This window comes from Mustela erminea, chromosome 9 (genome assembly GCF_009829155.1).
Source record: "Mustela erminea isolate mMusErm1 chromosome 9, mMusErm1.Pri, whole genome shotgun sequence".
NCBI classification, from domain to species: Eukaryota; Metazoa; Chordata; class Mammalia; order Carnivora; family Mustelidae; genus Mustela; species Mustela erminea.
Window position 1 is genome coordinate 24,222,015 of NC_045622.1, and position 14,641 is coordinate 24,236,655.

The following is a 14,641-nucleotide window of genomic DNA, read 5'->3' on the forward strand; positions in this document are numbered from 1 at the left end:
CTGAGTAGTGGGATAAAAGGCTCCAGGAGGGGTGTTTCCTTGGGACACACACACACAAAAAAAAAGTTCTGGGAGAACATACATAGTCCTGTGAGAGAGTTTCAGGGATAAATCAGTGATGAACAGAAACTTAGCAAACCAAACATGGGCAAATGCTCCACAAACACACACAAAGCTAACCTGGAAAGGAAATAGAAGTCTAGCACATATTATGTGTGCTTGTAAATAACAGTTAACAAAGTTATGACAACACAGACAGTGAATACTGATTTAACTCCAAATGTTGACAAGACCAGACTATGAAGACAAGAGAAGGGGAAACGTGTGTCTGTGCAGTATTAGGGCAGGTGGGTAAAGAAATCTAAATTTCATTTACTTAAAAGGAAGGTAAAAATAACATCTAAAAATGAAAAATCAAGAAATAAAAACATAAGCATGTTATTCAGAAACAGCTAAGGAGACATCAGAAAGGGGAGCTGTGGGGCAGGAAACTGCTATTTTTCACTGGCAACAAAGCAGACCATTTGACTTTTTTAAAATTATGTACATATATGTTATATTGGTCTTTTTTTTTCTCAAGTTAGAGAAAAAAGACATATTTACATGGTACCTCCTATTAAAACCACCAAGTCAAGAAGTCTTGGCTTAATTCTAATAATCTGTCTTGCTATGCTTTGTATTAAAAACAAAATACTAAGGACCAGACTTATTCACACATTTTAACATAAAAAAGTCTTCTTACGAAGGTATTATTAGTATTCTTTTCACAGATACAGAGATTAATGCTTGGAGAGGTCATGAAGGAAATGATGAAGTTGCAAATTCAAATTCAGATGTATCAAAGCTAATATTTGTTATATTGCAGTAGGTTTCTTTTTCTGGTAATTTAAAAAGTCCTTTTCCTCCTTAAAATATTGTTCAATAACTGTGTATTATCACATTTGTCTCCTCAAACCTTCTTTTTCAGGACTGAATACCTGAATACCTGAATACCTGAATTTCTTGAGCTTCCTTCACAAAAGCTCTTTTGTGTTGTATTTTTTTCACTCTTCAGTGGGTCCTTAAGAACTTCTTTAATTTCCTCACATTTCTCTTAAGACATACATTAATGGCACAATGAGTCAATGCTAAGTTACCTTTTGGCTCTTGATCATCATGATTTACAGCTATAGTGTGGACTTAAAAAAAAGAGATCTTTAATGTTGATTAAAACTTTAGGAGTGTGTGGCTGGCTCAGTCAGAAGAGTGTATGACTCTTGATCTCAGGATTATGAGTTTGAGCCCCATGTTGGGTGTAGAGATTACTTAACTAAATTAAAAAAAATTTTAGTGTTGAATTAGTGCTGAGTTTTAAAAAAAAAAAATATATATATATATATATATATATATATATATATATATATGGTCATTTTGAAAAAGAAAGCACCAAATTGTTTAATTTGTATATTACTAAAACATCTACTGCATTTAATTTTCTGTCAGTAACTGAAATTTTAAAATTTTACCTTTGCCTTTTGCATATCATCATCTATGGTTTGTACTGTTTTCTTTCTCTCACTAAATGGCAGTCATCTTCAATTTTATTCTGGTCTTTTCAGATATGAGCAAAAATATTTCTGAGAGTCCAAACTAATATACAAATTAAACTAAGTCTTAAAAAGTAGCAACAACATGGGGTGCCTGGGTGGCTCCGTGGGTTAAAGTCTCTGCCTTTGGCTCAGGTCATGATATCAGGGTCCTGGGATTAAGCTCAGCGGGGAGCCTGCTTCCCTCTCTCTCTCTGCCTGCCTCTGCCTACTTGTGATCTCTGTCAAATAAATAAATAAAATCTTAAAAAAAAAAAAGGAGCAACAACAAAACCAATGAATAAGAACAAAACCTACAAAACACCCCCAAAACAGGTCTGTTGATCATCTGAGAGTCTCCTGAGGAAGAATTCTGAGACACCTATTAGAGGCTGTGGTTCTATGTAGTTTGGACATCTTTTGAAAAAGAAAAGAGGAATCCAGTAAACAGCAATCCAGTACTTTGTCTATATTTTGGACTCAAGCAATCACAAGTCAAATATTCACACATGTGATCACACACCCCAATATTTCTCAGTGACTCAAAAGACAAAGAAAACAACAAAACCAGGTTTAGTCAACTATCCATTTGTTCATTTATTCATTCATTAATTCAACATTTATTAAGTGCCTATCAGATGCCAAACACTACTCCTTGGGATACAATGACAAATAAACATAATGTTTGAACAAATGGAAGTTTATATAGAACTCCACGGAAATTTAAATAGTTAAAAACCCAAAGGGGAAAAAACCACTCTTCGCATCAAATGACTCGTACTTTTGGGTGATACCTTAGAACACACGATTTACCTGTAGTGTGGAGGAGGGAGCTGCTGGATGACGTCATGAATTTTTATCAGTCTTTCTTCATCTGTTGCTGCTGAAACAGCATCCTGCAACAATCACAATGTGAAATAAACCAGTAGTCTTTGTTGGTAAAAATGAAAGTTCTTCACTTACAATTCAGTTCCACTCAACTCTTTGATGCTGAACAACAAGGAAACACAGAGTATCAAGAAAGTAAACTTTGTTTCCATACTATGTGGACATTGAAATCTATTGAAAGATAACTTTTTAAAAACTTTATGGTAACCAATGTCAACAGTGATAAGATTAGTGGATCGAAGTTAGAAACCAAAAGAAAGAAAATGTGAAAACATTGAAGACTATGGACTAGCTAGCAATAACTGCTTTTTTGTTTTCTTTAAAGGACATATTTTAGTCACAGAACTATTTCTTACTCATGTAAACAACGCTGATACACTTTGAATAAAATCATCAGAGCGAAACTCCAAAGAGAATTCGATTAAAAATGACTTTACTCACAGAAAATTTCTCATACAGCTGGTAGGTGAGCAGAGGGTTTGGGAGCTCTCGAAAATACAGCTTACAGAGGGAGCCCACAGAATGGATGTCCTGAACATACGGTTCTTTTGTCAGGTCGGGGACATGTTCAGAGTCAAATTCATGGCTAACAGATGAGAGACAAAACAAAATTATTTTATTGAAGAAAAAGCAAATATAGGGCTTAAAACAGACACCAAAGTTAATGTTTTATTCAAGTGATTATATTTTACATAAACTCTATTTGGACTTCAGCAGTAACTGGATGTCTGGTCATAAGACACGTATTTTTCTAAGTACAGATTATGGGCACAGCTCTCAAATTAAAATGGACAACAATCTCTGAAATGCATACAGATGAGCAGCTCTTAACACAGATCTGAAAACTGAAAATACAATTCCTAATTTCTAATGGTTCGAATATACAAAATTCTAGCAATTCTGCAAACTAGGGCTGAATAGCAGCTGGTCCATGAGCAACTCTGTAAAGAAATCCCTCAGGTACAAGAAGTATAGTTCAGAAATACTTTACTGAAGAAAGGTAAAGGAGCCAGAAATAATATAAAGCAGCTTCTAGCTAACTAAAATTTACTACCCAGCAAAATCTATAGTGTAAAGTGAGTGAAATGAAAGTTCTATTTGGAATACTAAGGCAGGTGAGGCTCATTCTCCAGGAGGTTAATTAACGTTCATCTATAGGCATGGGTCTACTTAACAACCTAGAGGATTAGTATATGTGGACAATGTGAATGAATATGAGATCTGCTGCATCTGAAACTTAAGGCTGACATTGTCTTTAGCACAAGAATCAACTTAAGTATTTTCCAAACATGCATTCCTGAAAATAGAGATGACCTCTGTGGTCAATTAGAATACTAAAATCTGTGTGGAATAATGGCAATTACCATGCACCACAGTGAAAAATAAAGCATAATAACATATTGAGGATAGACTAGAAACTGGGAGACTAGGCAAAAATAAAATATCTATTGCTCATCTAAAGGAGACCACTATTTTTGTCTCTGAGAAAGGGAGAGGATGTAGCATACGTAAGACATACACACTTGAGCATACACTACAGCACTGGGGTCAAAGGAGATAAGAAGAAGTTTCACTGTAGAAATGCAAATAATTATGAGAATATTATGAAAAACTATATGCCAATAATTTGGACAACCTGGAAAAATGGATAAATTCCTAGAGGCATAAACTACCAAAACTGAAACAGGAAAAAACAGAAAACTTGACAGTCTGATAACTAGCAATGAAATTGATTCAGTAATCAAAAATCTCCCAACAAAGAAAGTCCATGACAAGATGGCTTCAAGGGTGGAATCTAAAAACATGTAAGGAAGAATTAATACTTATTCTTCTCAAACTATTCCAAAAAACAGAAAAGGAAGGAAAACTTCCAAACTCATTCTATGAGGCCAGCATTATTCTGATTCTAAAACCAGAGGAAAAAAATCCACTAAAATAGACAAGTATAGGCCAATATCCCTGATGAATACAGAAGCAAACAGTCTCAATAAAACATGAGTAAAATGAATCTGACAGGACATTAAAAGTCATTCACCCTGATCAAGTGAGATTTATTCATGGGTTACCAGGGTGGTTCAACAGAATGCTTCACTTGTTGATTTTAATTAAGAATTAAGGAATAACTTATTACAGGGTAAATTTTCATTTCTCATGGTCTTCATGGATTCAACCTTCAAAATTTAGTAAATCTTCAAATACTGCAGTGAGGCAAAATACAAGTATTGAAGATGTTAAGGGGACATGGTTTTCAAATACAACAGATGAGAAACGGGATCCAGAAAAACATTTACAGAGAACACTATGGATATGATTTCCTACTTTACCTAAACTGTATTACTGAAAATTATGGTTATCAATGTGACTAATTTTTAAAAATCATTTCATTTTAATAAATTACAGTAGGAATGAAAAAGAAAATGCCAAATGAGGTTTTACCGTAGTCTCTGGATATTAGAGGCAACGCCAGAGAGACGATATATTCCATCCACAATGCCATATCTCTCGATGAATGCTGTGCAGCTCTGAAGAACCTGGGGCACTGAAGAGAATTTTTAAAGACATGGATTACACCAGGAGTATCCCATCTCAGCAAGTCACAAAAAAATTAGGATGTCTTAGTGTTCCCAAGCAAAATAAAATCTGCATATTAAAATTATAAGGGGCAGAGATTAACCTATTACGAAAAGTGATGAGGACATATTTACTTATCTTCACATCTAAACTAGACAACTGGTTCCTGAATATCAAGAAGGGCTCTCTCCCATTACATTTAGATAAGTAAAAGAATCTGTATGTTATTAGGATAATCTCTCGAAGGTCTTCAACAGCAGTGTTGCTTAGGTCATGTTACAGCACTAAGATGAACTGTTCTGTCCTAAACCATGCCAGACTTAAATATATATATATGTATACATATATATATATAGCTTTTCAGCTGAATTTCATACATAGAAAATGGATATACAAAGTTAATGCTTATTCCAACACTATAATTGCCTAGAAGTGCTCCAATTTCTCACTTTGAAAAGTTTCTTCCATCTTTTCATAGCTAATGCTAATTTTAAATGTTATCCAATAAACCAAACACTGACATAAGGAAAAGGTCAAAGCAACTTCAAGTAGAAGGAATCTTTTGATTTCCTGCCTATCCTTACATTAAAACTGCTTTACATTAAATACTATGAGCTCATCAGTAAGTAGAAAGAAAAGAAGGGTCCTCTCTCTGGTCACCTCACTGAGTACCTGACACAAATGGACAGCTGTTCCAGGCCTATAGTCTAGAAAAGACTGAGGTATAAAATTAAGAATTTTTTATAATCATTCAAAACTGTACAGTAGCTGAAATCTGAACTTTGTCTTATAATGCAGAATGATGAATTTACCAGATTTAATTACTATCTTCATTTGAGAGTGTTAGCTAAAATCCCTGGAAAGAAGGTTTGGAGAACATTATTTGGTCTACAGAAAACTACTACACAAGGGATAAAACATTCAGATTGGGAAATGAAGCAATTCAGATATTTTAGTAAGTTAATTTTAACTAATGTATTTTAGTTATCACATATAATACCACTTTATTATTATAACAGACTTTTTCTTGGTTCTCCTGCTTTTTGCTGTTCTTCCAGCATTCTATCTTTTAAATTCTGTCAGATCCTACAATTTACATTTAAAATTTATACTCCCTAGCTTTGAAAAAGTTTTTAAATCAACTATATTACTGAGCATGTAATATGTGCCAAGCTAATTTTTTTACAATAGATGCTCCCATTTAATTCTCACAGAAATTCACAGGAAAAGAAAGCTCTATCATTATCCCCATCATATAGAGAGGAAACTGAATCTTAACGAAGTTTTACCTAAGGGCAAGCAGGAAACAACGGCAGAAATGAGATTCTAACTCAAGCAGTCCAAGGAGAAAGCTGATTTTTAACCATGGCAAAATACTGCCTAAAGTATAAGGTCCGTCACAGTTGCATTTATTTATTGTTACCATATTTCCATATTTCACAGCTCTAGGGCAACTGAAGTCTCATCTTTTGCCGTACAAACCTGTCATTTTATAAGTCTGGTAGAGAAAAAACAATTTCCTCTCCCTGGTCTCTCTTCCTACTATCACCTTCTTGTAAAAAACACCTGGCTGTTGTTGAAAACCTCAATGAACTGCACCTCTTAAGCAAGCCTTCTGTGAATATCTCCAAGGAGACGGAGCTGCACTACGTTCTAGGAGCCCAAAGAACTATGCTCTTTTGAAATATTACTTGCTTGTTTATCCAACTATTACTCTTTATTTGTCATGCTTTTAAAGAAAAACCATGCTTCATCCATCTTTGTGTATTCAAAATCCAGGAGCATGTCTTGAAACAATGTACAAAATTAACAAATGAATTAATTTATAAGTGCCTTTGTGAACCCAACAAAGTTATAGGACCAAGTCAGCAGAGTAAATCTGAGTTTTCGTGAGAAACTGTACTCATTTTCAACTGTGTGCTTTCTACCTCTAAAGATGTCCAAGAGTTTTAGTAACAAGAAAGGCACTGAGTTTAGTTGGGGGAGATGAAGGGCAGGCAGAGTTGCCAAGTATGTTTTTTGGACTCATTTTGATATTATGAGCAATCTCTACATCAAACTGTTATGTAAAATATAAAATATCTTACATGAACTTGAGTCCTGCTTCTAATACTGTTCCATCAATGATAACCTCAGTGCCTTAGGTTTCTATCCTTACAAACTACAAGTAAAATAAAATGAATTGGAACCTGGAAAATTTCTATCACCTACTTCGAAGCAAATATATTTAGAGACTACTGGGGTAACTAACTTAATGACTCAAAGAAAGAAAGGCACACAGAGCTTTAATTTTTTTCTGAAAAGATACTTCTCAATCTGTATGCTCTAAATTAGCATGCTAACTCACCCTGCTACATAAAGCCCTTCAGAATACAGGGTTTTCTTTTTGTATTATCAGGCTCTCCTAGTATACATTACATAATCTTTACAAAAATAAGCTACCATCCATTAAAAAGTATAGATTATTCTCTTGGGGCTCTCACAAACATGTGAAATTAAATTCATACCTGCTTATAGTCTCCCAAACAGGTAGGCAAACTTAAAAAATGCAGGGAGTTGGAAGTCTTTCCCTGATAATATGGCTAAGGTTCTGCAAACATAATACTTCATTGAAAACACCTGAATTGTTTCTTTACAATTTATGTTCCCTAGGTAAAAAGACTGAATGTCCACTAATCACATAATGGGTCTTCATAAATAAAATTACCCAACTGAACAACGCTATTACTTAGAATTCTTAGAGAGCCAAATGAGAGTTATTTAAAGTGGGTAGCAAAATGAAAGAGAAAAGCACAAACTTTCATTCTAAAGAAAAGAGTGTAGAATCTGACAAATAGTATCAGCAGATAAAAAGAAAAGATTTGGTTTCTCTTTTCACTAACATATAAGAAAGGAATATGGGAACCCAATACAGTATTAGAAGATATCCTAGTTAGAAAGGCATCCTATTAACTATCGTTTCCTTCCAAACCATCTCACAAACCAGGCAAGTGCATAGTAAACAACGGCCCAGTCAAAACACAGCTTGAAACCTTCAAACTGGTTCTTCCAAAAGATGATAGGACTTTAAGAATTATCCCCACACATCCTATAAGACGATCCACTTTTATTTAGTATTTATATCATCATGGCAACATAAGCACACGTCGAAGTTGAAACTGATGACCCTTAAGATTAGAATCATGGCTATGAGAAGTATGCGATTAAGTAGGACACAAACTGGTCTTTGTTTTTTCTTGACAGTTGCAGTTTCATTTCTGCCCTTTTCTCATCCATTCTTCCAATCACTCACTCATTCATCAGTCATTTATTAATCCCTTCTATATGCCAGATATCATGCATGCATTCTGTGATACAGAGGATGAAAGAGTCGACTTCCAGTCAGGTTGGTGGCTTCTGGGCCAGGAGTACATTGGTACAGTATTATTAGCTGTTAGAATGTGCATTATGATTTTTGGTTAGGAAAATATGATTAGCTAAAGGATTAATTTCAGGGTTATTTGGGCCTCCCCCCCCACCCCCATGTGCTCTGATTTCTGTATATTTACAGGCACCTGGGTAGCTCAGTCAGTTAAGAGTCTGCCTTCAGCTCAGGTCAGGATCCCAGGGGCCTGGGAAAGAGCCCAGTGTCAGGCTCCTTGCTCAGTGGGGAGTCTGCTTCCCCCCCACCCCGCCCCCACCTCTCCTCTTTGCTTGTGTTCTTCTCTAATAAATGAATAAAATCTTTAAAAAAAAAATTTCTGTACTTACAGTAGTTTTCTTAAAAAGCCACTTGCTCAAACACAGAAATATGTTCAGGCAACAGCGTTTCCTCACCTTGAGTTTTTAAATTTTCGTATTTTGTACCAACTCTAAGGGTTTGTTTGTTTTTTTTTAGAGAACCAAGCTTTCTACAAAGTTCTCACTTCTTTACAATTTCATTTCAAATCTCATTTTAAGGAAATGTGATTTCAAATTCTGCAACAAATAAAACAAGTCCTATAAAAAAAATAAATGATACCTGAAAACTCTGCTCCGCTAGAATAAAGGTATCATAGTTAGGGAATGCATCAACACTGTAGTTATTAAGTCTGTTATTTTTCAGAAAGAAATGAGATACTGGCATCTGTCTTCTCCTATCATACTAACAATGGAAACACCCCTGAAACTTCTAAGTACAACTAAAACTTGCTGAGTTGATGTGTGAAAGCTAAAGAGCATGGCAGAACAAATGAGAAAACACTCCCTCATATTAATATCACATCCAAGCAAGGCTGAACAAAACTAGATACAAAAGAAATAAAAATGAAAAAGAGATACAAAAGAAAAAAGAAACTAAGATAACAAAAAACATTTAACTCTATAATTAAGGATGCCTAGGTAAATGACACATTATCTACAAAAAAGTACTATGTGACAAGATTTTTAAAAAAATCAGTTCTTTAGATAACTGTGATATAATCTTTAAACAACTCAATTATAAACATTATGGTTTGTGGTAGCTGAAATACTGTAAGATCATTCTGAGTAATCCTGGCATCAGAGATCACTTAAAGAATTTTTTTTTAAATGCCTTGTCAGGTTCCTACATGATTTCTTACAACACTTTGTGTGGAAGAAACAGGTCCGGCTTGTTACTTGCTCCGACAGGGTGGTGCTCAAAAGTTTATAAAGCGTTAACAGGATAATCCTCTATAAAGTTAATTATTCATTAGGAATACCATTCAAAGAATGAGTCACTTAGCAAAGCAGTACTCTGAAAGGAGCTTTCATCTTAGAAAAATCTGGTACAAAATCAATTTTATATAGAATATGGATACTATTTTAAAGTCCAAACTAAAACAGAATAAATATAAGAAAGAAGGATTATACACATTATATAATTATATCTAACTATCCATATTTATATCTCCTTTCTCTTCACAACTACGTATATACTATATAAATATAGCATTCTTGTGATTATTCTGTTTGCACTTAGACTTTAAAATATTATGTATTATATTTTAACTTTCTCCTTTCTTCCTATCCATTCATCCCCTCCATCCATTTAGCCAACCACTGAATTCTTGAATCAGAATTTAATTTATAGAGAAATTTAAATTTTTAGCAATAAAAATTGGGAGACTGGTCTTGGTATTTTATAGTCTCAAACTTTGACTTTTTTCCCGAAATAGAATTTAAACAATTTATAATAAAATATGAGAGGAAAACTGGCTGAGAAAGCTATCTGGACAGATACAAAAATAAGGAAGTCTAACAGTTCCTTTGCGGGAAAGTCTTACTCATCCTACAGACCACGAGCATCTCTGATGATAAAGTGCATTCTTAAACCTTCTTTATTCTGTTATCTCAGAACTCAAATGATAGGTGGAAAGTTCCATACCTTGCAGCTGAGCTTAAATGGAATAGATATTGCTTGTGTAATCTGCTTCAAAATGGATTCTAGAGAATTGATATGGAGAAATTGAAGCTTAAATTATGAGATTATAAATTTTATTTTTACCTTCAAAACCTGAATTCAGAAGGTGCTCCCCCAGGTCACAACCAAACACCCTCTCTTTCAAAATCCCCCGCTGCTTCAGCTTCTGTTTTGTTGGACGAGACTTCATGAATGTGCGTAAGAAAGTAATGAGCTTGCCGTGCTTTTTAGACACTAAAAAATAATAACAAAGAGGGAATACCTTAGTTGTGGCAAGAAGTTACAATTTTACCTACTGTGAAAAAACAACAGAGATCTCAACAGGCTGACTGCGAAACAAACTATTACAAGAACACTTTATATTCTGCAGGAAAATTCTAGCAGAGGTTTAAGAACAGTTGCTCTATAAATAACATCAGAATTTTATGCCTTCTTCTCACCAACTTGAGATCCTACTTGATGAGACTGTCAGCAAATTTAAGTAATATCATCTGTGATCTACAAATCAAGATTGGTAAACCAGCCATCTTCCCAAGGCATACCCAAGGATGCTACAGGATTATGAATGGGACTCGAGTTTTACTCCACTATATTCCTTTGGAAATCTTTATAATAGGTAAGACCTAAAATGTGTAAATGTGGTTTACATTTTTAGTAAACTTCTAAAATATTTTACGTGGTGGTTAGAATTTTTAAAGTTTTTGTTAACTGGAAAAAAAACTGAAAAAAGAAACAAATCCCTCTTTCTTGTTTTATAAAGAGGATAATCCCATTAAGATATAGAACACACTTGTCAAACTAATAGCTATATAAAATACATATACAATATAAAAAAATCAGATAGTCTATTAACATACTTCTATAACATACTAATATGTCACCTTAATTCCTCTTAGATATAGGCAAGAAATAAGTACATTATTATGCAGTAAAATATACCCACTGACCCATATATTGAGAAAGACAACAGCCAAAAAATTGAAAACAATCAAATCCCTGGAAAAAATGACTTCTGAAATTTTTCCTAAAGGAAAAATTACTCTAAAAGTCAACATATAACAACTAGTATAAGCTCAGAGATTAGCTGTGAGGGAGAAGCCACAATGGCCTCAATCCTCCTACTCACTCTGCCAACAATTAGTGGGAGTCTTACTGAATCCTACCATGTAAAGATCCTTGAGTGACCCCAAATCTTAAGTCCCCTGAACTGATGAAGCCTCTTGTAGGAACTCCGTGTATCGAAAGAACATGTGACCTGGGGAACTCCAAGATGGCCTTTGATGGGATTTATGGATCAGATCAGCCATTTGCCTTCCTTATCTTTCCATTTTATGAGAAATAATATTTACAGATAGAAAAATCTTTTCTATGAACTGTATGAGGGTGATCAACCATTATGAGTTGCCCATATTTCCTAGAACATGAGATTATCAGTGTTAAAACCAGGAAATCCTACGCAAACTGTAACAAGGTAGTCATCATAGACCCAACACAGATTAAATAAGGAATTTATTTTTCTACATTCATTACTTAAAATTTACTTAGAATTGTCAGAATAATTTTGATGCTGTATCTACTGACAAGCCCTGAAAATCTGGGTAAATTACAACCTCTTTTCTATCTAAGGTTCCTTGTTGTAAATGTAAACCATGCACTCTCCTGCTAGTGAGACATTTACAGCACACTTGGGTAACTTCAGAAGTATTTCATACATAATATTACTATATTAAAAGTCACTGGATTTGTAGGAGTATTGTACTCCCCTAGTTGATAGCAGATAATGTGTTAAGCATCTCTGTTAAAGAATGGCCATCAAACCATTTCTGTTCATTCTCAAACACTTTCTACATAAACTTTAAAATAATTTTGATAAGATTTATTAAAAAAGTATAAATGAGTTTGTTTTTTTTCAATAACTGAACTTTTTTATGTATCAACATTACAGTGATATAATTTGAAAGAATTTTAGTTTCTACAATATTCAATATTATCATCTGGAAACAGGGTGTGTCATCATTTTTCTAAACCTCTTACCTCTCAGTAAGTTTTCTATTTTTCCTTATGAAAAGATACATTCCACAAAAATGTCTGGTTAGGAATATTCCTAAGTAGTCTGCATTTGTTACTCCTCTTGTAGAATAGTACTTTTCTTCAATTATGGCTTTAACTGGTAATTATTGGTATACTGAAAAACAATTTCTTTATTTATAGTTCAAATCTGATCATTTACTAAACTCTCAACAATTTTAAAAGGATTTTTTATTGATCCTTTTGGATTTCATGGATATATAATTCCATCAAAGCAAATATGGTAATTCTGTCCTTTTTTCTGATAGGAGTAAGTTTTTACTTCTGTTTCAGATTTTCATAATTGGCCAGAACTTCCAAGATACATGTTAATAGTAGGCATTCATCCTTTGATGACAAATTTGATGAAAATCTGAGTTGAATTTGACAACCGCATATGATGTATATGAGAGAGCATTCTTTTGGTCTCCAATCTTCAAGAATGTTTCATAGGAAGAGGAATTGAACTTCAAGTATTATTCATTCAGCAACAAATATGAAAGTGCCTACTATTTCTTAGGAAATGTTCCAAGTCCTGAGATTATAGTGGGGAACAACTTAGGCAAGCTCTTTGCTGTCACATAGCTTACTGAAGGAAGAAAGACAATGAACAACTAAATAAAAATACCAACATAGCCAGCATTTATTTTATACTTAGGAAGTGCAACTTCCTACACATAGCAACTACACAAGTGTTTTTATTTACTGACCATTCCTTTCTCACAGAGCCCTGTAAGGAAACTACTATTATTATCCCCCTTTTCAGATGAGGAAACTAAGGCACAGGCACAGAGAGCTAAGTAACAGTCAAAGGTCATATAACTAGGATTCAAGATCAGGAGGTCTGGCTCAAAACCCAACTCTATGTGATATTGCCTAAATGAAGGCAACCAGGTAATTTCAGATTGCTTTTAACAGCTTGTAAGGAAACAGAGTGAAAGAATAATAGCAAGGGGAAAGAAACTATACTGGATGGGCTGGTCAGGGTAGGAAGGTAGGAAGAAGTCACATCGGATCTGTAAGGCACCGAGAACTATGGGACAGGAAGACAGTGGTATGAAATGAGGTTGAAGAGGTATGCAAAGGCCTTTGTATAGAGTCTGGATTGCCAGCAGTGAGAACACACTGAACAGTTTAAACATTTTAGAAAAGTTACTTTGAAAATAACCCAATTTGTGTTTTAGAAACTCAAATGTGCATTAACAGGGAACTGGATGAGTTAATTATGATTCTGGCTCGATTCAAGGACCCTGATAATCATGACCTGAGCTGAAAGCAGACGCTTAACTGACGGAGCCACCCAGCTGCCCTGTGTTTGGCTTTTTTTTTTTTTTTTAAAGGACAATCTCTACCTACTGATACGGAGTAATCCCCAGAACATATTAAGTCAAAAAGGAAGGTAGAGAACATTATACTTAGTAGAAGAATGGGGGATGCATATATCAAACACACATAAATTAACACAAACACATGTATGTGTGCACCTAAGAGTTTATTTTTGCAAAGAGAAACACTAGAAGGATAAAACAGAAGTTAATAAAAATGGGTAAAGAAAATGGGTGGAGAAAGTAAAACTGCTCTGAATATATATACCTTTTTATATAGCTTCATTTTTAAATTATGTTAACATTCCTTTCACATGTTCAAAATAGAATTTAGAACATTAAAAAGGCAAATCCTAATTTTGAAAATAATCTGAAACAATGTATCTAAATACCAACTTGGTAACATTGTCAACAGAGAGCAACTACTTTAAATTACTTGGAAAGAGTAAATTGGCCATGCTTAGGGGAATATATTCTAAGACCAAAAAAAATTACAAAGTAATATTTAACTTCATTCAACTGTTTTACTATTGGTAATAATATTGGAAGAGTGATTCTGAAGTAATTTTATACATATTGTAGGACAAATGTATGAATGTTGTTAGGAACGAAGGTTTTCAGTGTGAGAGAAAGGTGATTCAATTAGAAAATCAAAGAAATCAAGGAAAAACCCCAGTAATGTTCTCTTGAATTGGAAATGTGAACATGAACTTCAAATTAAAATACATATTTCTTCTAAGCTCTTGTCAATGAAAAGGTTTAGAAACAATAACATTCCAGTTGCAATGAACACCTTTGGTCTCAGGAGTGAGTTTGCTAAATAT

General features: G+C 34.1%; 1 protein-coding gene across 7 annotated transcripts in view; it reads right to left on the reverse strand.

Annotated features, from left to right (window-relative positions):
* The window catches only part of ARHGAP32 (Rho GTPase activating protein 32), a 296,673-nt gene that overhangs the window by 26,960 nt on the left and 255,072 nt on the right, over positions 1-14,641 (reverse strand). For all 7 annotated transcript variants that reach the window (XM_032356447.1, XM_032356450.1, XM_032356448.1 and 4 more), the window contains 4 exons: positions 10,510-10,659; positions 4,890-4,992; positions 2,895-3,039; positions 2,379-2,461 (listed from right to left, as the gene is read on the reverse strand). In XM_032356447.1, coding sequence (XP_032212338.1) covers positions 2,379-2,461; positions 2,895-3,039; positions 4,890-4,992; positions 10,510-10,659 — 481 coding nt within the window. The remainder of the gene's footprint in view (positions 1-2,378; positions 2,462-2,894; positions 3,040-4,889; positions 4,993-10,509; positions 10,660-14,641) is intronic.